The 24606-nt window shown below is 42.0% G+C and overlaps 1 protein-coding gene across 12 annotated transcripts in view; it reads left to right on the plus strand.

Moving 5' to 3' along the window:
• Nucleotides 1-24606, plus strand: part of TLE4 (TLE family member 4, transcriptional corepressor) — a 152873-nt gene that overhangs the window by 71192 nt on the left and 57075 nt on the right. For 6 of the 12 annotated variants that reach the window (XM_019949028.3, XM_019949033.3, XM_019949031.3 and 3 more), the window contains 2 exons: nt 3799-4003; nt 5268-5284. In XM_019949028.3, coding sequence (XP_019804587.1) covers nt 3799-4003; nt 5268-5284 — 222 coding nt within the window. The remainder of the gene's footprint in view (nt 1-3798; nt 4004-5267; nt 5285-24606) is intronic. The other 6 variants (XM_019949029.3, XM_073806239.1, XM_019949032.3 and 3 more) reach the window with 1 other exon arrangement.

Genomic DNA, 24606 nt, shown 5'->3' on the forward strand with positions numbered 1-24606 from the left:
GGAAGTTGGGTAAAGGATATATAGGAACTCTCTTTTATTTAGTAGAAATTTAATTTACCAAAAGCTTTAAATATATGGCCATATGACTAAATAGTGGTGAGCCAGGTGCCAGGGGTACAAAGAGTCCTGAGGCTGGTCTCTTCTCTCCAGAATGTCACAATCTTGTTGGCAGGTCAGGGTCTTCTTATCCGTAAAAAGATGAGTAACAGTACCTTTATGAGGCAGCCTGTGCCAGTGAATGATACAGGGAGTCCTGTAAGTAGACACATGGCACGTTTGGAGAGGCCTTTGCAGAACAGGTGAAACATGAGCTGAGCAGGATGGGTGAGTACAACTTAGATAAGTAATGGAGAGGTTGTTCTAAGAGACAGGAGAGGCCATGAATTGAGGGAAAAATACTGGCAGTGATGATGCAGGGTGGGTTCGTACAGTCAAAATGAGCTAATGGAGACTTGCGCTAATCAAAGTACGGGATGATGAGGGTCTGACTAATATGCTGGAATTGAGATTTGACAGGAGCTGGTGATGACGGATATAGGAGCACAGAAGAAAAACAAATGAGTGGTGACTGATAACGTGAGCCAGTGGAAGTTACTTAGGGGGTTTGTGTTAAGCATTTCATTTTCAGGTAGTGCTGAACTGCCAAGTAGACTTGTCTGGCAAGAAGTTAGACCGGAGCTACTGGAGCATGGGAAAGGAGCCAAAGGTTTAGGACTCTACCTCTGGAGTAAACAGGGAGAAGCCAAGAAGGAAATCTGACAGCAGCATTCAGAGAGAGAACTAACGAGAGGCTGTGGCGATCACTGTAGCGTTCCTGAAGCAGGTGGAGGAGAGTTTCATAAGGAGGATATGCTAGCTCTGGCTGAGATATATCAGAAAGACGACTGTGACATCTTGAAAAAATAGCTCTCTGAATCATCATCAGGTTTTTTGAGATTGGTGGGCCTGGAGTCCAGTTTACAGGGGGTTAAGGAGTAAGGTGTGTGTGTGTGTGTGTGTGTGTGTGTGTGTGTGTGTGTGTGTCTGTCTGTCTGTCTGTCTGTCTGTCTGACTGTTTGTCTACAGGAGGGGGTTGTTAAGAACTGGGGACTGCAAATTTACACTAGTTTTTAAAGAAATTTGGCTCTCCATAGACAAGGACACACACACACACACACACACACACACACACACGTAGCTGAAGAGGGCAAAAGAGGGTTAATTTAATTAAATTTAACAAACATTTATCAAGTGCCAATTATGTGCCAAGGCACTGTGTTAGGGGCAGTGGAGGACACAAAATGTGATTAAAATATAGTGGTTTTTTTCCCCTCCTGAAAAAGTGCTACCTCAAGTTCTCTTAGTGTTAGGGAGGCAATTCGTCTTAAACACAATGCTAGAGATGCTGGAATTAGGCTTGCAAGCAGAAGAGCAAAATCAGTGACAGAACCACCTAAGGTGGAGGTGGGGGTGGGGAGTTGGAGAATTGATGGAGCAACGAAGGGAGAAGGGAAGAAAAGATGTTGCAGGGGGAGGAGTCTGGTCCTTGGAAGGGAAAGGGATCCTCCTTTAAGAGGGGCACAATGGAGAATAGGAGAACATTAGTGTTAGAGCTATTTTGAGGTAGAATAGAGTACAAGTAAGGAACCCAGGAAGTCTTCACTATGAATGGCATGTGCTGCAGACTAGGGGTATGCTTTTTGCCTTTGGAAAGTTCTGGATGGACAGGAAAATGAGGCTGTTAGTGCTTATTTTTGGTCCTATGAGACAAAAATAAAAGAAACACCTGGGCCATTGAAAGTTTTGCTTTTGGCTGAGGGTTTTTTTTTCATATCTAATGAAATAGACATATTTTTTAATTGCTCAGATATATGAATGTCTCAGTGCCTGCAGTTAGCTAGGGTGTGTGTCGGATGCAGACTCTCACAGAGCTTAGAGTCTAGGAAAGGTGGTAAGAAGGACATATGCAGACTCTTAATAAATGCTTGCTGATTGAACTCTGATCTGAGATAGAAAGTGGCTATGTGCCCGACCCATGCACATGAAGTATTATGGGATATAGAGGAGAAAGAGAATTGGAGCATTTTTCTGGTTATTTCAGTAGAACAAGGACTTGAAATAAATTTGCCATATATTTAGCTGAAGGCCTTGTTTCTTCATAGACCTATTTTCTACGTGTTTAGAAACTATTGTGTGCTCGTGTTTTTTGGTCACAACTAAGTAACAGTACATAAAGAATTAATGAACATGATTTTGGCCACTCAAATGAAGGACGACATTATTTTGAACTCCATTTAGGTAGCACGTTGGCAGGACTTTAGGGTGGGCATTGGTTGGTGGAGTGTCTTTATTACTGCTCCAATTTGCCATTTTACGTATGTAAAGTTGTCTTAAAAGTGTTAGTACTATTTTATTGACTGTACTTTAAGTGCATGTACAGTAAGTAGGTGCAGGTCAATTGGAGAGAAGAACTAAGTAGTGCTACCTTTGGACGTTTATTGTCAGACGCAGGAAGAGATACAGAGGGGTAGAGAAGGGAAGTAAAAGTAATTTGGGGAGGAGAAAAAAAAAAACTCACGTTTTTCTTTGAAATATTTTTCAAGATGATTCTTACCAGTGAAGGGGAGCAGAAGGTGCCACCCCACACATTTTTGAGAAAGCTATTTTGTGCAGTCCTACTTGGAAAGAAAATTATAGAAGAGACTGTTTAGCTATCACAGGATAGGCCTAAAAAGTGATTCTAAAGGTATTAATTAAAATGTAATCACTACAGAAGTTGGTCTGAGAATTTCTCAACACTTGTTCTCACAGAACATTGTTAATCAGGGTATTGGTTGGTGTGGGGCCCCTGTTGAGGGATATATTTAACTGAATACCCTCCGATCACCACCCCTCCCCCTCTCCCCCTCGGAAGAGGCAGCAAGGCCTGCCCACCTCGGTCCCTGGAGCCCAGCTTGCTGCAGCCTCGGCTGGGGTCAAGCACTCCCCTTCCGGCCTCTCGAGGGCTTTCTCCATGTGTTGCCAGTGTGCCGGTAAAAATGACTTTAAACTCTTGTCAGTACAGTTACTGGTGCATGCATCACAGTCCCACTCAGATAAACCTCTCTGTCACAACACAGAGGCGGCCGCTGGAGAAGAGTACAAGGGCAGGCCTCTAGCTTTTCATTCGAGCATCACTAAACGTGCACAGAGTGCCCAATTATTTCAGCATTATTGAGCAAGCCTACAGGAGGACCCAAGCCTTGCTACATTAGATTTTCTTTAGTAATTTTCTCAAGTACCGCTGAGGACACTTAAAGGGCTTAAAACGGTGGCTGCAACCAGTTTCCTTTTCTGGGTTGTTAATTCAGGTTTTCTCTTTCAAATTAACTGTCGACGCATGCTGTGCAGTGGTTCTGGGAGAACTGTTTAACACTAATTTTCTCAATTTTCAAGCTTTTTTTCTTCAACATAACTGCTTTAACAGTCACATATATGTTTTGATTAGAGATGTATGATAGTGAGGCTTTATGTTTTGGAGACCAAAATACAGATGCTTTGTTAAATCTAATTTCATCTATTAAAAGTAAATTAGTTTCACTACTTAAAAATTAGGTTATTTACAGTGCATTGCAAAACCACCAAATCCAAGTAAAAAAGATAGCATTTCTCTATTGTTCATCTCCTTCCCTTTTATATATATATGTAAAGAATAAATCTTTTTTTCATGGGTGCTGGGCTTTCCAGGATCTTTTTGCACCTCTTTCCTCTCCTTTTGTTGTTGGGGGGGTGTCTCGGATATAGGGAACAAGTTCAATATCTTTGTCTGGTTTCTCACAGCAGCAACAACTCCAGGCCCAGCATTTATCACATGGACATGGTCTGCCAGTGCCTCTGACCCCGCACCCTTCAGGGCTTCAGCCCCCTGCCATTCCGCCCATCGGTAGCAGTGCCGGCCTTCTGGCCCTCTCCAGTGCCCTCGGAGGCCAATCTCACCTTCCAATTAAAGATGAGAAGAAGCACCATGACAATGATCACCAAAGAGGTAAGCAGTTTTCTCGGGATGTCAGTCTGATATTACCTACCTGTTGCTGAGGGTAGGTCTGTATGTCATTGTTTATTCTTGTTTCTGGGTTTCGTTTTAGCAGTGACTAAACAAAGGATTTCCCCTGGAAGGTAAATTAATGATTGGAAGCAGTCTTTTGCCAAATGATACCGTAGTGGTTGGCAAGAGTTAATGTGCTTCCCAAAGGCAAGGGGGGGACGCATTTCCTGGTTATTGCCTCTGATCCCTTGCTACCCCCTAAGTTCCCCAAGTCTAAATCAGTAATGACGTACCACAGTGCCCTGTGTTTGAAACAGTGAGTGGCGTTAATAGCTAATTTAGACCAAATGTATTTTGGGGAAAGATTTACTGATCATTTACTCGTTTGACAGCCTCAGTTATTACTTATAAATCACATATAATACAGTGAGAATCTTGCAGGTAAGAAAACAATTTCAGTAGTCTTAGTAATTGAGAAAGTACAGCCCAAATTAATGAAATCTGTTGGTTTAACTACCTCTTTCACCCAGTCTGTTTAGAAGCATGAAATGAACTCATTTCTGCCTCTAAGAACAACAGTTGTTTATGTAAAGAATTGATTGTAAGGCCATTTGTGCTCCTTCTAGGTTGGTTTCTTCCCTCCACTAGAATAGATGATGGTGCAGAGACATTTTGATGTGACTTTGTGTTTGTATGGTGTTTATTAGTAGTTTTTGTTAGTTAATGGCAGAAAAACAAATGGAAGTCTCTCCCAGCATTCCTTTGTGGGAATTTACGTAGTACATGGGTGGTTCATTGGTCAAAAGGGTGTGGTTATAATTAAAACCTCATATCTGTTCTTGTTTCAGTGTCATTACCATGAATTATAATCTTGGGTCAATGATTTTTATCACATAAACATAAATTTCCCATCTCTGATGTTGGAAACACTGTACTGTTCATCATTCAGTTATCTTAGTGCTATGGTCCAGAGCTGAGGCATGTCTATAAATACTTCTATAAGTGGAAAAGTCGGAAACGAGTATAAGTAACACAAATATCCAGCTTTGGTTTCTGAAATTGTGTCAAAGGTAAATTGGCGCTTTGTGGATCTGGTCTAGTAATATTAATAATTAACTTTACAGCAAAGTTGACAACTGTGCCATTTACTATTTAGCAGAGATCAAATTTGACAAATGTATGATTTTATGTAAACTAACTGGTACTTTTCTTTTTTTCCTTCTTCTCCCCATTTGCTCTGCCTTTGCTGCTGTTTTGCCTACAGACAGAGATTCCATCAAGGTAGGACTCAAAATTACAGATGAAGGAATGGCTTAAAAGGGGGCTCTCAATGATTTTCATAAATGTAGTAATGGATTCTTTGAGATTTACAGGATGATTTGGTGGGCTGTACCAAATAGTGGTAAACTGCATTTTTATATTGCTTTCAGTTGTGCGTTTGAGATTTTTTAAGATATTGGTCCCATTTCTCTATCAGAATCAGATTTATAGATCAAGATTGAATTATAAGATCTGGCTTGCATTGCTCTTTTTATTATGTCTTTGCCATGTGAAAAAGAATAACTGCTTTTCTTCAGTTAAGCTTTGGCTATAAGATAAATAATAATGGGAAAAAATTGGTTTTTAAGGAAATAAACATTTTGGGAAACAGTTCCATCCTACAAAACTCTTTATCAAAACATTTAAGAGCATTTTTCTTCACCAGAAAGAATTTTTTTTCTTTAATTTAATGACATCTTGGTTTTCAGTATAGCAAGTTATTCTCCTTAGGTTTTGCATTGTCTTATCTACCTTCTTTATCTCTTTATAGAGAAGTTGTAGGGAAAGAGGAAAAGTAGTTAGGGCCTAATGATTTGGATGTGCTTGTGTAATACCATAATGGGGTATGCTAAGGGTGCCTGAATTTATATAGTAAGCAAACAAGAAAAACAGGCTACCACGGCAGAAAATGAGTAAAATATGAAACTGCTTGGTAACTTTTGAGCCAGGCACAATGTAAATATGCTACTGTATTGTGGATAATTGTATTACGCATGCCGTTGTATTTTGTATAGATTAGAAAGCAAGGGCAGTTCTCAAGCATTGGCCAACGCACAGATGCTGTCAATTCCTTTTCTCGTATTTTACAACAGTTGAATGTTTCGGAGCATAGGCAGTTACATCTCTTGCAGTTTGTTTGTTTGTTTGTTTGTTTTTGGTTGCATTGGTTCTTCGTTGCTGCGCATGGGCTTTCTCTAGTTGCTGCGAGCGGGGGCTACTCTTCGGTGTGGTGCACGGGCTTCTCATGGCGGTGGCTCCTCTTGTTGCAGAGCACAGGCTCTAGGTGCGCGGGCTTCAGTAGTTGTGGCTCGCGGGCTCTAGAGCACAGGCTTAACAGTTGTGGCACAGGGGCTTAGCTGCTCCGCAGCATGTGGGATCTTCCCGGACCAGGGCTCGAACCCGTGTCCCCTGCATTGGCAGGCGGATTCTTAACCACTGCGCCACCAGGGAAGTCCTCTCTTGCCGTTTTTAATGAAGTTATGTACACGGAGACTAAAATCTTCCCCTGAAACCACCTGTGCTGTCACTTTGAATGCCTCTTTATTCCTTGTCCTTTTATAATAAAAGGGAAGTAGGGTTTTTTTTTCCCCAAAGTCATTAAATGATGGAAAATAAAATGTATCTATTTTACCCTTCAAGAATCTTTGTAATTTGAAAGGGTATCTGCATACCCATAGAAATGTCAACGTTTACAATTGGAACTGCACACATTGAGTTATTTAATTATGCATTTACAGCTGTGTACTTTGTTGTATAATATGAACATAAGTACCTAAATTAAAAAGCATTCTTAATCAGAGTGTAGTAAGTATTCCACACATATGTACTTAAGAAGTAGTAAGTAAATGCATTGACCAAGATTTGCTGGTAGCAGCCCTTGGAAAGGCTGTCTAGTTATTCTGAGGCCAATAACATAAACATTCCCTGCTTCATATGATAAATACATACCTTCAGGCAGGCCAGTGAACTAAACAAAAGCCTCCTCTCATGCCCCACTCCCAGAAGACTGTGAAAATATTTATACTCCAGTGCACACTTTTGTGTCAATTACATTTTATAGTCAGAGTAGGGTATATTTTGAAATCATCTATAATCATTCAGGATGAGTCTGGGAGTGAGTATCTATATAGCTTGGAAGCCAGGGGAAAAACAAAAGGAAATAGAGATGGATGATTTTGCCTTGATTTATTATGGAATGGTAGCTATAAATAGATATTTTTGGGGGTACTGTTCTTGAATTTGAAGTCGTGTTGTGTCAGGTTTGGGGCTGTCCTGTGGCTTTGCAAGGTGAAATAGTTCACTAATTTTTGTAAATGTGTTCTGTGATGCTCAGAGAAGCAGTAAGTTGCTTGTTCCATCGATCGTCCTCATCCTCCCGTAAGTGGTTCCTGGTTAAGAGGGGCTTTTTATGATTGTCTGCTGTGTGACTAGAGATGGTTTTTATCAGCCGGAGCATGCCAGTTGCCTGCAGCTGGAGTCAGGCTTGTATGAAATAATTTATTCATGCAGGATAATGCTCCTTAACATTTAACAGGTAATGAACGTGACATAAATTTCCTTCTTGCTTTTAATTTTTCCCTTTCCTCTTCTAATGTGCAAACAGGCAGCTCTGGTACTCTAAATAATAAGTAATTTTTGGCCATCTGTCAAAAGGAAATTTCAATACAAATTTAAATTAATGGTGCCTGAAATTTTTTATAGCTCCTCTAAAAGCCTCTAATGTGCAGAAAATTCTGAATCTGCTGGTAGTAATTAGTGTTGCATGTAATGAGGATGTGGGCAATGTTATACAGCCCCAGTGTAACATTTTGTTATGGTAGCAAAATTTTGATTTATGCAAAGTTGTGGATGGGTTTAATTGTGAGAGACACTTTAAAATGTTTTTTTTGACGTTACAGATTATTAAACAGGGCAGATTTCAGAATAGCTTATAAAATATAAATTTAAACTTACTGTAAAGATTCAGGTAATTAAGATGCTTTACCTTTAGGTATCAAGTAAAAATGAAAGAAATTCCCTCGTTAAAATATTGGGCCTTTTTCTTCCTTTTCTTTTCTCGGAAGTTCTGTGACCACTAAACCAAATGCTCTTGGCTTTATTGATCTTGTTTTCTATAGCTCCAGTAGCCAAGTTCATTCCTAAGCCTATTATTTACAGACCTGTATCTGAATTTTTCAACAAGGATGGAGAATGTAAACATGGACCTAAAGGAGCAAGCACTGTAGGAGCCCAAGACTCATTTTATTTGGTGAGGAGAAACCAGAATGGTGTGTGTTCTAGGGCTGTTAAAGTAAGGATCCGAGGCACCCGCTTGTTACTTGGCCATCCAGTACCCTCATACATGTGCCCACAGTAAGCCTCGGATTTGGGGCTGACAATGGCAGGAAACACAGACCACGGTCCACTCTCACCCTTAGCTGATAGGGTGGAAAGCCCAAAATAGGTTCCTACTACTCTTTCCTGAGTGGGGACTTTCTAACTTCTTCTATAGTTTCTTTTGAAAGGATATAAGTGAAACCGAGGAAACACTTTCTGAGGTAATGAGAGCTTCCACTGCCTATCCCTCCCGTGGGCTGAGGGGTAGAAATGGGTTGGCTCCAAAGTGGTGAGAGAGCAGACATTCCCACATGCTGCCAGGAGCTTCCTAGTTGCTGGAGGTCCCAGTTCGTGAAGAGGAGTCATTAGGTTCCTCACATCACTCTCAGTTTCCACTTGATTGGCTACATGATTCAGAGCTGTGAAGGCCAGATTGCCTAAAACTTAGTAGGAATCTGAGATTGAGAAATAAGTCCCATTACACCCCAAATGTCTACACCTTCTAGCAAAAACTAGCCACCAAAATCAAGACCAGCTTGAATATAAATGGCAGAGTTGCCTATCACCAGCTATTGATTAGCTCCATGACCTCTCCCAAGTTGGTGTTACTGTGCTTATTGTTACTTCCTAAGTCCCTCTTGTGTATGTTATGTGTCCTGTTTTTTATCCTGAATGCAGTAGCCTCAAGTCAGTCCTGTGAGGGATTTGCCATTTTTTATTTGTGAAATATAGCATAAGTCCATTTTTTTTCTCTAAGTGGTGGTGTTTTTATTTTTATTATTTCATTGGATTGTCTTCCCCAGAGTGCCATATGCCTCATCGAAGAGTGTGCTCATTTTTAGTGATTCGTACATTGCCAAACTAATCTCCAGAGCGCTGCAACATCTAAAAATGCCACATGCAATATTTGAGTATGTTTCCACACAATCCACCAGTACGGAACTTTATAGCTTTTGTAATTTTTGCTGGTATAAGTATGGATAGTGCACTTTTTTAAACAAAATTTACATATAGATACTTTTCAAGCTAAATGCTCTTCTGTGGGTAGATATACTATACCCCCCCCAGCCCTGTCCTGTATGGATTCTTTGTTTTTGTTTAAGGGTTTTCATAATGATCTGCTTATTAGTTGTATCTGTGGCAATGCCTGTTTATTCTGTCATAGCTCTATTTTGGTATTTATTCTATGTAGATAACTAAAACATCATACGGTGATTTTCTTCTTGTCTCTCCAGTTATTCTCTGTTGGCAATAAAGGTTTATCAATGAGAATTAGACTAAGGCTCCTTTTATGTTCAAATTGAAGTGTATGATTCGGGCCAAGAAAGCACTTTTGCCTCATTAGTTGGGTGTTACAGGTGAAGGTGCGTTTTTAGCTTGCATTAACAGAATGATTACTTCTGTTTGCCACTTCACATTGTACATCAAGACTTAATGGTGAAGGTTTCTGTTCCAGGTTCTTGTGTGACCTGTGTGACTTGGCTTTTGTTCCCCTCTGCCTCTTTTTCCTGTTGGAAAGGAATATCAGTCTGAAAAGAGTGTGCCTTTTAATATGTTTAACCCCTCGCATGTCCTGTGTGGGAGAAAGCAGAGAAGAAACCACTTGAAGGAGGAGAGGTTGGCCAGTAGAAGAGAGGATAACTGGCCCAGGCAGTTTCGCTTTTAACACTCATTTCCTTTCCCCCATACAACTGTGTGAGGTAGGAAGGTTTGTGATCTTAACCCTTTGTGAGAAAGCTTGGTGGGATTAATTGCCTATAGACTTTAGAAGGACACATTATATATAAAGACAAAGGCCTAGAGTTGAAATCCATAAAATATACTATAAAGAGAAGGTATAATCAAAAACAACCCCAAAAAACAAAAAAACCCGAACACTACCGACAAACTAAACTGTAGTGGGGCTTGCACTGTCTCCTATTTTCCCCTTAGTCATCAGTAATCTGAGAAAAGAAGGTATGCTGTTAAGGGCTGTGAGTTGGACACTCCAGTTTATCCACTCTAACCTCTGTGGACCCTAGTTACCTAGTCAACCCCGCTGATCTCTGAGCATGTATATAGCTCATAGTTCAGATTTCATTGTGAAGGTAGGTGGTGAGGAAAGGTTTATTTATTTATTGTTTATATCACATTTGAGGAAAGGTTTAGAGGTGTTGAGACCTTGCCCAAGGTCACATAGCCATTGCCATCCTCAAGGGAAAGCTTTCTGGGTGACTCAGTCTCATCCTTTGTTATTAAAAATTTGAAACATACTCAGCAGTAGAAATAATAGTGCCAAGATCCTCCATATACTTCCATATACTTCACATCAAGGTATAAGAGCTATCGATTTTTAGTCACATTTTAATCTTTCTTTCTTTGCTAAAATATTCTGAAACAAATTTTGGACGTGAAGAGGAGTCATATCTAGTAATTACCATGGCAGCTGCCTTGGGACAGGGTTGAACAGAATTCGGGCTTCATGAAAGAGGACTGGAAAGGAAGTTTGCTGAGGGCTGACTAATTAATACATGCTCTAAGAGTTCTGGATCCTTTTAAATAAACTTGCTGTTACATGAAACTGATGAAGTCATATTTCAAGACTAAATGCTGCTTATATCTGGCAAATCAGAACTAAATCTTAGTTTGAATACTTGGTGGTTTTACTTTGAATCTAAAAACTGAACAAAATAAGTAATATGACTTTATCAGATTCATTATTCAGAACCAATCCAAATATTTCCGTATGTAATACATTTTAACACTTAAAAAAGCATTTTAAGTGTCAACTACTAGTATTGTCACTTTAATTTCTGTTTATGTGTGATAGTTGTAATTGGTGGCTAAGTCCCCTTCTCCCCCCACCCCTAACAGGAAAACAGTAACGTACACATGCATGAAATCTACTCAAGTGCAGTCTGCCTTTCTTCCCTCACACTGTTTGTTATTCCATCCCTTCTTCAACCACTAACGTTCATGAAAAGCTTACACTTTCCGGTCCCTCACCATGGCTGTAGGGTGAGCTTGAATTCTTTTTCATGAAAATGGACTTATTTATAATTGTATCACACCCTAAGGATTCATGAATCTTTTTTTTTTTTTTCCCCTCAAATTGGTACTTTTCAAGTTGCTGAGTGTTGATATTTAAGGGAAAAAGGAGAGGGGAGGGGGAGGAAAGGTAAACAGGTTAGTGATGCCACCCAATGAGAGCCAGTAGGCAATGTAATAATACCTCATTTTTATTTATTCTTCCTTATAGTCATTGTAATTATTTTAGAAATTTTTGAGTATTCATTTATCTTTCTTTAAACTTCTGTTTTCTTGAGCGACATTTGGCCTTTTGAACAACAAAATAAAATTGGAAATGCTAATGTTTTGAGCCAACCAAAGGAGGAAAATAAAAATGTCACCATGGTAACAAAGCTGCTTTCTAGATGGTTTCCTAAGATATGCCTGAACTGGAAGCAGATGTCTGATTTGAGAATCTTGCCTCCTTCAGTGTAAACAAATAACTTCTGGGCAGGTGTTGGAAATAATATGGAAATCCTATTAAGGGGCCCCGGGTTCCTGTCAGTCAGGAAGCCGGTGCCACAAAAGGGCTGGTTGTCACATAAAGGAGCAGAGTAAATTCTCATTAGGCTTGAGCTTTTCCCAGGAAATGATTGTCTCGGTGTGTTCTTTCTCCTGTGAATCTGAATGTAAGCTGTTGCTTCTATTGATCTATTCACTGGCTTTATTTTTCTCCTCTTCATTCCAGATCCTCCCTCTCCCCCGACAGCCTGTATTCTCCCCTTCACCCACCCCTTCCCTTTAGGTTAACACTTGATCTGTGCTACTGCTCTGAGAGTTGTGACATTTGTGATTTTAACCTCCCACCCTGAGTTGGGGGAGGGAGGAAAGTCACTCTTCATCCCGGGGCCTGTTGGACAAAGAAACAGGCTGATTAGGCCGAGTACCGGGGGCTGTTAGGAACCACACAGCGAGAGGCAGCCACAGTCCTCAATACTGTTCTGTGTACATTTACTTGGAGTTAAGAGTATTATGAATTAAGCAGAAGCTAAAAGCATGAAGAGACAGTGTTTTTATGAACTTTGCAAAACGTATGTAGTTGTCTGGTAAGCCAGTAAAACTGCGCTGTCCAGTATGGTAGCCACTAGCCACAGGAAGCTGTTAAATTTAAGATAGCTAACATGAAATAAAATTTAAAAATCTAGTTTCTCTGTTGCACTGGCCACACTTCAAGTCCTCGGTAGCTGCGTGTGGCTGTCTGTCATAACTGCCCTAGCAGTGCAGGCGTGGAAGAGAGCCATCATCACAGAACGTTCTGTCAGATAGGGAGAGACTTTGGCCTGATAAGCCTCGCTGGTTCTGCTCTTCCGTCTGGTGAAAACCGATCCCTGATAGTCAAAAGCAAGGTTCCTCCTGATGCACAGAAAATTAGGGGCATGTGTGTGTTCTGGTTTCGTAGCTTCTTCACTGTTCCGAAGTGGTTGATACGGTTGACTACACTGATACAGTGATCTTTTAAATGGTTGTAGGCCCTCCCCCCGCCGGCGGAATTGGTTGAGCACTTTAACACGGACCTTCCCAAAGTGGACCCCCAGGAGATGCATTTTAATGTTTCTAGATAGGAAGTTGAGGCAGTTTGGTGGCGGTGGGGGGGTTGAAGGCTATGCATAACGATGCTCTTTATAAAACTCGGAAGGTTAAATGTGGATAAACACTGAAAACAAGGCATCAGAAAAGCCACACTATTATTATGCAGCATTTCTCGGACTCTAGTCCCCGAGACACACTTCATAAAGCCAATAAAGCGCACACTGGTGGTCTCCCGTTGCCCTAGCAACGGGCCATGGGGCACTGTGTATGTGAAATGCATGAACATCTGTGAATTAATCTTTTCTAGTTTGTTCTTTTCTTGGCACTGATTGGGCCACTCAGGCTTGTGCCTGTGACACTGTGTCTGGAGCAGTCCCCAGGACCTAGCCCTCAAGTGGATGCTGGAACAGCAAGTGAAGGGAGATTTATCCCGGTGGTGCGTCCAGCAGTGCAGGGATTGGCTTGACAGCACTCTCAGTGGGACGTTATTAGCTTACTTTCTGGTGCATGGGGAAATGAATAAAAAATTTCCTAGTAAGTCTGGGCATTATTGGGTTTATTGGGCTACCCTGAAAAAATAATCTTTAGAGAAAATTGAAATAATCACATGTGTTTATACCACAGTTATCAGGACTTGAAAGGTCTCTGAGTTATTCCACACCCTTTGCCCCAGCCCCAGTCCTGCTCCAGGGATTATAACCAAACCATATTGGACCTGTCAGAATGAGACTTCTGAAGCTTAGGCTGGAATCTGTTTTGCTGATAAAATCTTGTAGTAACCTAGTCTGACCTTATTTAGAGAAATTTTAAACTGAGCTGGTGACAGTTTTGCCCTTGGGAGAAGAGAGCAAACTATGACTAAATGGAGACACATCCGGGAACAATACTTTGGAATTGTTCGATTAGGAGTTACTCCCCCACTCCGAACGGGATTGTCTTCAATTCTTGCCCCCAACAAAATTTTCAGACAGGCACCCCTCCCTCAGCCTGCAGCACCCTCCACGTACCGCGTGTGTTCCGTTCCTCCTGTCAGCGCCAGATGCTCCCTTGTTAAATCATTTTGCTCACCCTTGTCATTTTCAGTTTCCTTCTCTTCCTTTTTTCTCCTTCTACCCTTTTTTCTCAGCCTCCATTCTCCCTTATGGGTTGATCCTCTTTCCTGGGGAGGAAAGAAGGATATTACATATGAAATGTCCCGTGTTGGATGTAGTCTGTTATGTTTAACTTGTAGGGTGAGAAATTTTGTTAATAAATGTATTAAGGCAAAACTCTGTGCTTTATGCTAGTCCATTTGATTTGCTTGATTGTCATTAATATTGAGGGGCTTTTAAGTAGGAAGAACTATTTGTCAATTTGTATGTTTTCCTTTGCATATTAAAAAGACACAGCTGTACCTCTGTAGCTGATTTTCCTGATTTCCTGTTAGACAACTGAGCAAAAGTTATCATTTTAATGGTTTCTGACTTCGCAACCTGTTGGGATTGATAGATGAACTTGAAAATTGAGCAGTGCAGTCTGAATAAACTATTTAAAGTTAGTCAGTAGGTATTGATTGGCAGCTGGAGGGCAAATAGGCCTGCACTGCGTCTTTGGGGGTGCATAGTAAAGATTAGATGCAATCCCTTTCCTCAAATCGTTTTTCTATTAAAGTATGGAACTGAGATATAATGTCTTCTGAGTAGAATAAAATACATTAGTGGATTGTTCCCCTTCATTTCTTTGAGCTTCCAGTTAGTCCTGAATTCTCTTAAAATGTGCATATAGAACGAGTCTATGCTGATGGGAGGACTAGCTTCTGAAGGCAGTGTTCCCGGGAAGCTGCCAGGGCTGATGTGCAAATACATGCAAACAGGGAACCTTTAGCAAACACCAACAGCAATGCCAGTGGCAACGTTCTGTAGCCTCCCAGTCTTGATGGTGCCTTTTACTCTCATTCAGATTCTGTTTTGTGGGAATCAGTGAAACAATTGGACCACAGAGCTCAAATATTATCATCAGACTGCTGGGTGTTTCAGCCCACTCACTTGCTTTTCAGGTAGTTTCTCTGAATGAGGAAAACAAAGTTTTTTGTTGCTGCTCCCAATAAATAGCCCTCTATTCCATTCAGATGGAATTTTCTTCTTTCAAGAGTCTTTTTTAAAGTTACCAACTTTGTAGTTGTTACCTGAAGGCAGCCTCAGAAATACAACAGTTACAGGGAATATTAAAGACTTTTAGAAGGAAGTAGCATTCTCAACTTGTGTTTTTTGTGTCCTGGACAAGTGTTTGTTTTTTGCGAGCACAATTCGTTATGCCCCAAACTAAAAATTCTTATACACTCATGGTAAGAAGTGAAAATTCCACAGTAATAAATGGCAGTGAGTAAGCTGGCTATAGTGAGGAGAGGAAAAGAGTTTGAATCTCTGCTCTTTCCTTTCTCTGTGTTTGACAAAGTGTGTTAAAAGCAGTAATTTTGTGGTTGGGAGTCCGCCTGCCGATGCAGGGGATGCGGGTTCGTGCCCCGGTCTGGGAGGATCCCACAGGCCGCGGAGCGGCCGTGAGCCATGGCTGCTGAGCCTGTGGGTCCGGAGCCTGAGCTCTGCAATGGGAGAGGCCACAACGGTGAGAGGCCCACTTAAACCAAAAAAAAAAAAAAAAAAAAAAAAAATGCAGTAATTTTGTAATCTGGATGTTTGAAGGCTGGAAAAGGAAAGAGAACACAAATAATATAGAGAGGAAAAGGTTTCCAGCACTCTTGATATTTTATCCCTACTGTATGTACTGGCCCAGCAAACGGGAATAATCCGTGAATTTTATTTTTTCATTTTTTAACTCTTATTGTGTCTTTAAAGTACTTATAGAAGTAAAATCATATTTTCATTACTGTTGTAGGTATGTGGATCTATAAAAACAAATGGGAAAAAATTCTCACATGATTTTCTTATACACAGTATTGCAGTGGAACGGTTGGTGGTAGGAGTGGTCTCAAAAGTTGGGGCTCCCAAGACTGTACACAATACCTTGCTGTTGGGCCAACCCCTAGCCCTTGTGGGGCCTGGTAAAGATTACAAATAGAGGCTCTCCTACCATATGTTTAAGTATTTTAAAGTTATAAATTTAGTTAATGACCTTCATAATTTTCTGAAAGGCCAGGTTTGCATTTACAGTTCTCAGGCTCCTTAGGAGTTCATTGCTAGATGACGTGGGCCTTCACATATTTTCTTGTAGATGCCCCAGCTCTCACGTCCAGCTTCATCACACCCCAGTGACCTCCTCGCGTCTAGGTATGCCCACACCAACAGTTACGTCTGCCTCTGGGAGGCTCCAGGAAAAAGAACTGAGTTGACCCTGACTGTGAGCCTTTGGGCAGGAAATTTCAGGGTCCTGGTACCCAGCTCATGGTTTACAGGCGGGTAAGCAGAGGGTGTGGATGGGCACGTCCCCTTGGTCCTGAGGGAGGGGCTCTGCAGGATGAGGGCCGGGACCCAGGTCAGGCCCCTCTTATCAAGCTGTTTGGTTTGTCTATGATTTCACAAGCCTGTACATTTAAGAGGAAAGAAAGGGAAGTGGGGATTTGGAACTGTTACAACTCGAAGTAATTCTTTGTTAAATAAACATCAACATTTTATTCAAAATTAGGCCAGGAAATTGAGATTGTCAAATACAGTCTATGCTTTGTAGGTGGTTAACTACATGCTTTGTACTTTTTTTTTTTTAACAGAGGGTTGAACACAGAAGGGTTTGGTTTTTTTTTAGAAGATGTTGGGGGTAGGAGTTTATTAATTAATTAATTTATTTTTGCTGTGTTGGGTCTTCGTTTCTGTGCGAGGCAAGTGGGGGCCACTCTTCATCGCGGTGCGCGGGCCTCTCACTATCGCGGCCTCTCTTGTTGTGGAGCGCAGGCTCAGTAGCTGTGGCTCATGGGCCTAGTTGCTCCGGGGCATGTGGGATCTTCCCAGACCAGGGCTCGAACCCGTATCCCCTGCATTAGCAGGCAGATTCTCAACCAGTGCGCCACCAGGGAAGCCCCCACTTTGTACTTTTAAACTATGCTTTGTGGGTGGTTAACACGTGCCTAACTATGCTTTTAAAATACTCCATTAAAAGTCATAAACGCATATCATACCTGTTCGCAGTGCATGAGAAAGGCAGGGGGAAACTTTTAAAGCTGAGGAAGGTAAAAGATAGTGGAGCACCATAATCATGGGTTGCCCTGAACAGCCGAGTGGCTTTGCCCTGGGCCCCACCCACCCCGGTCTGGGCCACAGGGAAGCAAGCGTGGGCCTGTAGTGACAATGCCCAGCAAAGTTAGAGCTCAAAGGATTACTTGTCAAGACTCTGCTTTCTTAGACCAAAGATTATCACTTGGCAGTAACTTAGGTCATGATTTCTGTTTTCATCTGCTTTTGTGCCTTCCATGTGCTTCCATGGTTGGACAGCTGGAAGTGCCACAGAAATATTTGAAGAGCCCTGTTTAGTAGTTTACATGGAAAGTCGTTGAATAATTCACACAACAAATGATCAGACAAGCACTTGTCCATCTGACTGAATTATTCTACATGTTTGCTGAGGCAGGGAAGGAGGAGCACAGCGTTTCCTCCTTCAGAGGGTATACAGTGTCCGTATTGACCCATCTAGTTATTGGGTTTCAGCCTTTTGTTGACATTGTTGTAAATGAAAGCAGCCCTGACTGAGCTCAGAGCAGCTGGGCTGGATAATTGTGAAGGATTCATGCTTGTTGCTGTTACCCCCAGTGTTTGCAGTGGGTTGTTTGCTTTGACTTTTGTTGAACTGTTGACAAAAGCATTAGATACAAATGGGAACAAATAAAGTGGTGAGATGCCAGGAGGGCTTGGCAGTAGTAGTGGTTTTCATTCTGACTTAAATGGGGGATGTCAGAACTTATCTAGATGGGAAATGGAAGGTGGTGTGTGTGTGTGTAGTACTGTTTTCTTTACAGGTACCTGGAAAATAGTTTGCTGTTTGTGTACCTTGGCTCACAGAGGTGAGAGAATTAAGAGGCCACCATGTCTTGTAATCTTTAAAAAGAAGCCACATTGTACATATGCCCTTCAGGTGTGTTGCTGGCCAGGAATGCTATAACAGAAATGGTTTCTGGATTCCCCCTCCCCAGCTTAAAAAAATTTTTTTTAATAATGGAAGTATTTTGGATTGGGGAGATGACAGGCATGACGTTGAGGTAGGGAGGATTAAGGAAAACAGTATATGCTAAAATAGTATAGCTAGCAAAATGGAAGTCATTTACTGGAACGCTTTGAATTTGGTTTAAACAAAATACTCTTTTGTATGTTCAGATGGGGAGTAGCTCAGCTGTTGTGAAGCCAGAAAATTAATGGTATTTTTAGTGAAATAGCAAAAGCATGTCAACATAGCTGCAGATGATAATGCTGGCATTTTATTCATGAGGACTTATCAGTGCAGGTTACTGGACAACATAGTGTGACTGAAAATGATTGAGTGTCAGAGAAGCCACCGTCCTTCTGCTCGATGATCTCATTTTGCATTTGGTCTTCCTCGGGCTTCATTTGTGCATATATTTTCCCTGTCGCGAACCAAAATATAGGTCTTCCTGGATGAGAGTTGTATGCATATTTTCCCCCCTTAAAATGCCTCCGAGTGAACGTTCTCCTTGAGTATTGACTGAAAGGCTGCAGAGTGTGTTTTCAGTGCACAGATGGTTAGTGGAGGTGGGTGGGCTTTGGAGAAAGGTCCCTCTGAAGAATTCATCTGAATACGTCTCCGGGAGTTGTCTAAAAACACCAACCAGAAACCTTACCACAATGCAGGAGGTGGATAACTGTCACAGAATTTGCCTTCCTGGCAAATAAAGGATTTGGAATACATAGTAAGGGCCAGAAAAAGGTTTATAAAACATGGGCAAGGATAGACAGAAACTATATTTAGGAAGTTGAATACCCTTTGGGACAATGTGTTTCCGTGATATGATAATGGAAAGTTTACTGAAAATGTATTTGAGTGGTTCTGTTAAGCCATGTCTTTGTGTTTGGTCTCCAGTTTTGGTCCAGAGCACTCTGGGTGCCATCAGTAAGATGTTCTTTTGTCGGTACTGCTTCACCCGGTGTCAAGGGAGGGAGGCGGCGGGTGCTTCCTCTTCACTGTGTTCTGTTCTCCAACATTATCTGTCGGACTCTCCTCCTCTACCAGTGACAGAAAGAATAGACATACCTTTATGTAATTGTTCTTTGGTTCCAGTACCTCATATGACCAAATCTTAAGGAATTAAAGTGGAGAAGAATAGGAATTTACTGAGTTTATGTTAAAAGTGGGAATGTTAGATTGTTTTAATCTTTGCAGCATCTCTAGTCCTAGAGACTAGTAATCAGTTGGGAGGTGGGGGGTGACTTCATGGGCAAATTTGTTAAAAAGGACTGCAATCCGAATGCTCCCCAGGTAGCAACGTGGGGTGATATTTTGTTTATTTCATCACTAGGCAATCAGGTGTAGGGACCTAGATCTGAAGTTCATAAGGAAGAAATCCCTGAAAAGACTGTACTGAGTGGGGGATAAATTCATCTGTGTGACCGAGTAGGTGATGTTTCTGACAGAGGTTAGTCTTCAAGGGAGGAAAGAGGTGGGGAAATCATGCAAGTTAGAAAACGTGGAAAGACAGTAAGGCAAGAAGTTTTCATTGTTAACAAGCGAGAAGTGAGAGAGACTAAGACTCCACAGACTTGACTCAGCATGAATCCAAAATTATAAGAGACCTTGGGCAAAAACACAGTAAAAGGCTTACCAGTGAAAGGAATGAGTTCCAGAGAAATTCACTTAGGCCAAGACAAATAGATCGGCCCACTGTACCCCTCAGGCCATGGCCAGGGCCACAAGGGTGAACATATCTTGGAAGAGACCGGTTTTACAGACAAATCTCTTCCGTCCTCCTTTCCCACTCACTACTGGAGCAGTATTCATGTTTGCTGTGCTCTTAAAGCTAAAATTAACACCCTTGTAAAGGGTGACTCAGTGCGGCTCTTTGTACACTCAGTTTGAACCACACTTCTCAATATCGGGAAGCTGGTGGGTGTTGGGACCTGTCCACATCTGTGCACGTGACACGCTGTGAACCCCAGCCAGCCCGCAGGTGCAGGGCAGTACAGGGATGCTGGCTAGAAACGCAAGCTTTGGAGTTGAGGTGGCCCGGGTTCAAACCCTGCATTCTTGCCATTCACCAGCTTTGTGGCTTCGGGCAAGCTACATCCCTCCTGTTCTGTTTTCTGTCAGCGGGGAGTGGTAAAGGTAAATGTTCAAAGGTGCCTGACACTTAGTAAGTGCTCAATGAATCTTACTTTTTTTTTAGTGTACAGTATGGATAATTTGAAAGTAATTTGGTTCCATTTATTTTTGGGGGGGTTAATATTTAAACTAACTTGCATTCCACAAGCAAACACCAGGCTGATAGCAGAAAGCAGCAAATTAGAAATGTGCCAGGCTGTGGGGGAAATTATTCTGGGATTAAAATTTTGCTGCAGAAAACCTACAAAATGAATCTTGTACGTGCAGATGGTTGAGAATTAACTTTACCTGATCTGAGCACATATTTAAGTCCAAAGGGGATTTTGTGATTCCAGACAGTTCAACCTCGGCTGAGAAACGTGACTTTTATGTTTCACAGCCAGAACCACTTGCCACTCATAATAGTTGAAATTGGAGACCAAACAGGAAGAACCTTGTGGGTTCCTGTCAGCCCATATTCAGGCTTTAAAAGCCATTCCCCTGTTGTGGTGGGCTGGGTGCTTCTGCTGGTAGGAGAAGCTGCTAACTAGCCTGACCAACTAGCCTGACGAGTGCCAAAGGAGTGGCCTGAGGACCGGGGCTCGCGCTTCACCGTGCGCTTCGCAGGGAGCCTCTTTTACTCTCATGTCAGATTATCTGTAAAATGGACTTCTCCCTCCAGGATCGTAAACCGTCACAATTCCGGCGTTCCTCTGATTGTTTGGGGAGAAGGATATACCCAACGGGTGCTTGTCGAACAGCCGAGATTCTCGGTGCTTTTCATTATTTTACTACCCGTGCACCTAATCCCTGTCAGTAAGGTTGGCTGTTTGGGGAAGGAGCATACATCCCTGCATGGTAATACTGCTTATCTGCAGCTCCTTCTCTTCGGGCTGAGTTCACAGAGCAGTCTCACGAGGTGAGAGTCAGTCTTGGTATGTCTGGGCTTTGGCAGGGGTGCATCTGAGGGGAAAAGGACACTTGCAACATCTGGGGTGCAGGGGGCACGCAGGCCTGGGTCCCGCGGGGCAGGCGGAGGACTGTGCCCCACCCCTGTTTGAGTGTGCTCTCCTGGAGGTGAATGTTGACGAAAGAAGTATTCTCTCAGAGTGCTACCTGTTTGCTGTGTTTCCAGTAGAGAGATTAGCCTCAGTTTCTCTATAAAAATGTCAACCTGGAAGATTTCATACGGCCTATGCTTTTTGGGGTGATAAGTGTGCTGCCACAAAGCTGTCTTCCAGAGCTTACAAAAATGAGGAACCCCTCCCATTGTGGGGAGAGGGTGCCCAGCATGCAAATTCAGATTACTCGAGGAGGAGTCAGTACCAACAGGGTTCAAGCAAATTCCATATTTTCTTCATAGGAATGGAAGAAGGGCCAGAGTTCTGGAAAGCAGGATAACACACTGGGCATAGGGTGGTGCTCGCCCTCCTGGGGAGAGTGCTGGCACCGCCAGGCTTGCCGTGGGGACTGGGCAGTGAGGGCCCCCTCTGCAGATAGGATTGCAGCTGCCCGTGGGGGCCAGGACCTGTCTGGCAAAGCCTTTGAGGGGTCTTTCGGATGACTCTGTTTTCTGAGAATTACTTCTTCTGGATGTTTAGAGCCGTCTTCCCGGATGATCTGTTTCTCCGAGAGAGAGGACCTGAGAACTACAGGGGCTGTATTTGGGGCATCCCATTTTTACCAATCACCAAGCGTTTGGTTTTAGAAAAGTGTCATCTCCACCGAAGGCACAAGAAGCTTTTGTGGGGTCAGCTATGCCTGAGAATTCTCAAGTCCTTGTTTCTTTTTCCTTTCTCCTACCTGAGACGCCACTTTGAGGGCACATGAGCTCAGGTTGGGAAACTCACATTTCTCTGGTTATCGAAACTAAACCCCAGCTGCTTCTTTGTAGAGATTTATTTTATTTAAAAGTTAAGGAAAAGGAATATACAATTCTCTAGCTCAGAAAACCCTAAAAAGAAGGTCTAGATCAAGTGGAAAGTTTCTACAGCCACAATTAGAGTTCTGTTACAGAAACAAGTACAAGTGAGGGCAGGTGGGGTATAGAACACTCTCAGCCCAGGGACTCAATTAAAAATGCTTTAAAAATGTAATTCCAATCAATTTGGGTAGTCTTAGAACGTTGCAAGATGTGCGAAAACATGCCTTAAATGCCAGCGACCAGTGAAAAGGGCACAGTTTCAGAAACGCTGCTATAAATTATGTGCCTTTGGCTTTCAAAAATGTAGAGGATACATCACTGATATTCAGAATAAATATCAGAGAGAATTGTACAGTCTTTGCATCCTACAAGCAATGAAAGTTTTAAAGAGCTAGTTTTGTTTGGCCTAAGATCTGGAAATTTTTTTCTGGTTGTCACAACATTTGTTTTGGAAGATGTAGAAATCAAATCTGATTATAACAAATACCACTACAACAAAAATATCCCTATAACCACACAGCTTCTAGACCCCAACCAGAAACCCACTTACTTAAAACAATATTGAATGTAACCCAATCTCATTAAGGCAAAATAATGTGGGTTAGTCTTGGAGGTTTTTCCTTCACGATTTACTTAACCTCCTGGAATCCATATACGTGGATTGGCAGTAAGTGATTTCAGAAATATTTGTTTACGTTTGGAATATATTATATGATTTTTAACGTGTTGTTTCCTTTTCAAATTATTTTCTGTAGAAGTCCATATTGAAGTATTTGCTTTTTAAAATTTTTTTTATTTAGTTTTCTTTTTATAAATTTATTTTATTTATTTATTTATTGGCTGCATTGGGTCTTTGTTGCTGCATGCAGGCTTTCTCTAGTTGCGGCGATCGGGGGCTACTCATCATCGCGGTTCGCAGGCTTCTCATTGTGGTGGCTTCTCTTGTTGCGGAGCATGGGCTCTAGGTGTGTGGGCTCAGTAGTTGTGGTGCACGGCCTTAGTTGCTCCCCCGCATGTGGGATCTTCCCGGACCAGGGCTCGAATCGGAGTCCCCTGCATTGGCAGGCAGATTCTTAACCACTGTGCCACCAGGGAAGTCCCTGAAGTATTTGCTTTTAAGGTGGGAGGGATCCACCCCAAATGAAATGTTTCTGTCTGATTCCCTACTTTGCATATTTTAGTTTCTCTTATTTTTATATCTAGAAAGTTTTTCATGTATAACTTTCCCCTAAAATAAGAGTATAATCTACATTTTACTTACTGTCAGCCACCAAAACCACAGGCTCAAAATATAGTTGTAGTGATTGGCCATTGTCGCCTGTGAGTAGTGCTTGCCTCTGAGCCCTGGTTGACAGTTGCTTCCAATCCTGGCTGTGTTGCCTTCCTCAGAGGGATGGCTTTGTAGACTGGGCAGTTCTGGTTGGCGGCTCCTGCTTCTGGCTGTCCCTGGGCCCAACACCCTGGAATCTTCCTCTTAATTGCCCTCACCTTGTGCAGTCCTCTTGTATGACACATGCCTCAGGCTTCCCTTCCCAGAGAAGAATTGAGAGGGGGTCTGCTGCTTTTCTGGACGTTGATGAAAATCGCTAGAAGGCAGCTTAGTATAGAGTGAAAACATGCACTTTGTAACCACTGTCGTCATGGGTTCTAGAGACAACTGTGCCACCTGCTAGCTTTGTGATCTTGGACAATAATAATAAAAATAATCAGCACAGAGGATGCATTTACTCTGTGCTGGCCAGGTCCTGTAGCCATCCTTCTGTTTAATCAAAACCTCCTACTAAGGTGGAGTTTACTAGTATCTCCAAGTTAGCTTGAGGAATGTGGGACTCAGTTGGCTAAATGACTTGCCCACGGTCACCCAGAAGGTAATCTGTCAGATGAGCTGATTAGAACCAAGTTAGTCCCTAGAGCCCATCCTCTTCATCTCTACCCTAGGGTCCGTGTAAATTCATCTGGATGTGTACCTTACTTGGTGTAGGGTTTTAAGAGTGAGGATGAGAGTCATGTATGAGGAGACCCACCAAAGTGTCTGCCACTTAGGAAATACACTTAATAAATTGTACATGAGCTTCTTACCTTTCTTGTCTGTCAAATTCACAAAAATCCAAACTCAGTAGATGCTGATTTTGTGTATCTGTAATGATGCTGTTGTGATGTGTTCCTTTGTGTGACTTACCTGTCACATGTCATGTGTCCTAAGCTCTTCACAGGGGGAGGTGTGTGTTTTTCATATTTCACATTTTGTGGACCTTCAAAATGATGATTTTAGGCCATTTTTATTTCACAGCATTTTGGAATGTCATCACACAGTCCTGTGTGTGTTTTTGTGTTAAATTTCTCATATCCAACAGTTGTATCCTTCTCCTCTTACAGCTCAAAATCTGTTGTCTAATTGATTAAAATTTATGCAGATGAAAAGTCTGACAAAGACTTTAATTTGCATCTTCATCCACTTGGCTGGAGGTTAATAAGAATACTCTTACAGTAACAGAATTCCCTAATTTGGGTTTTA

Source organism: Tursiops truncatus, chromosome 6 (assembly GCF_011762595.2).
Source record: "Tursiops truncatus isolate mTurTru1 chromosome 6, mTurTru1.mat.Y, whole genome shotgun sequence".
Lineage (NCBI taxonomy): Eukaryota > Metazoa > Chordata > Mammalia > Artiodactyla > Delphinidae > Tursiops > Tursiops truncatus.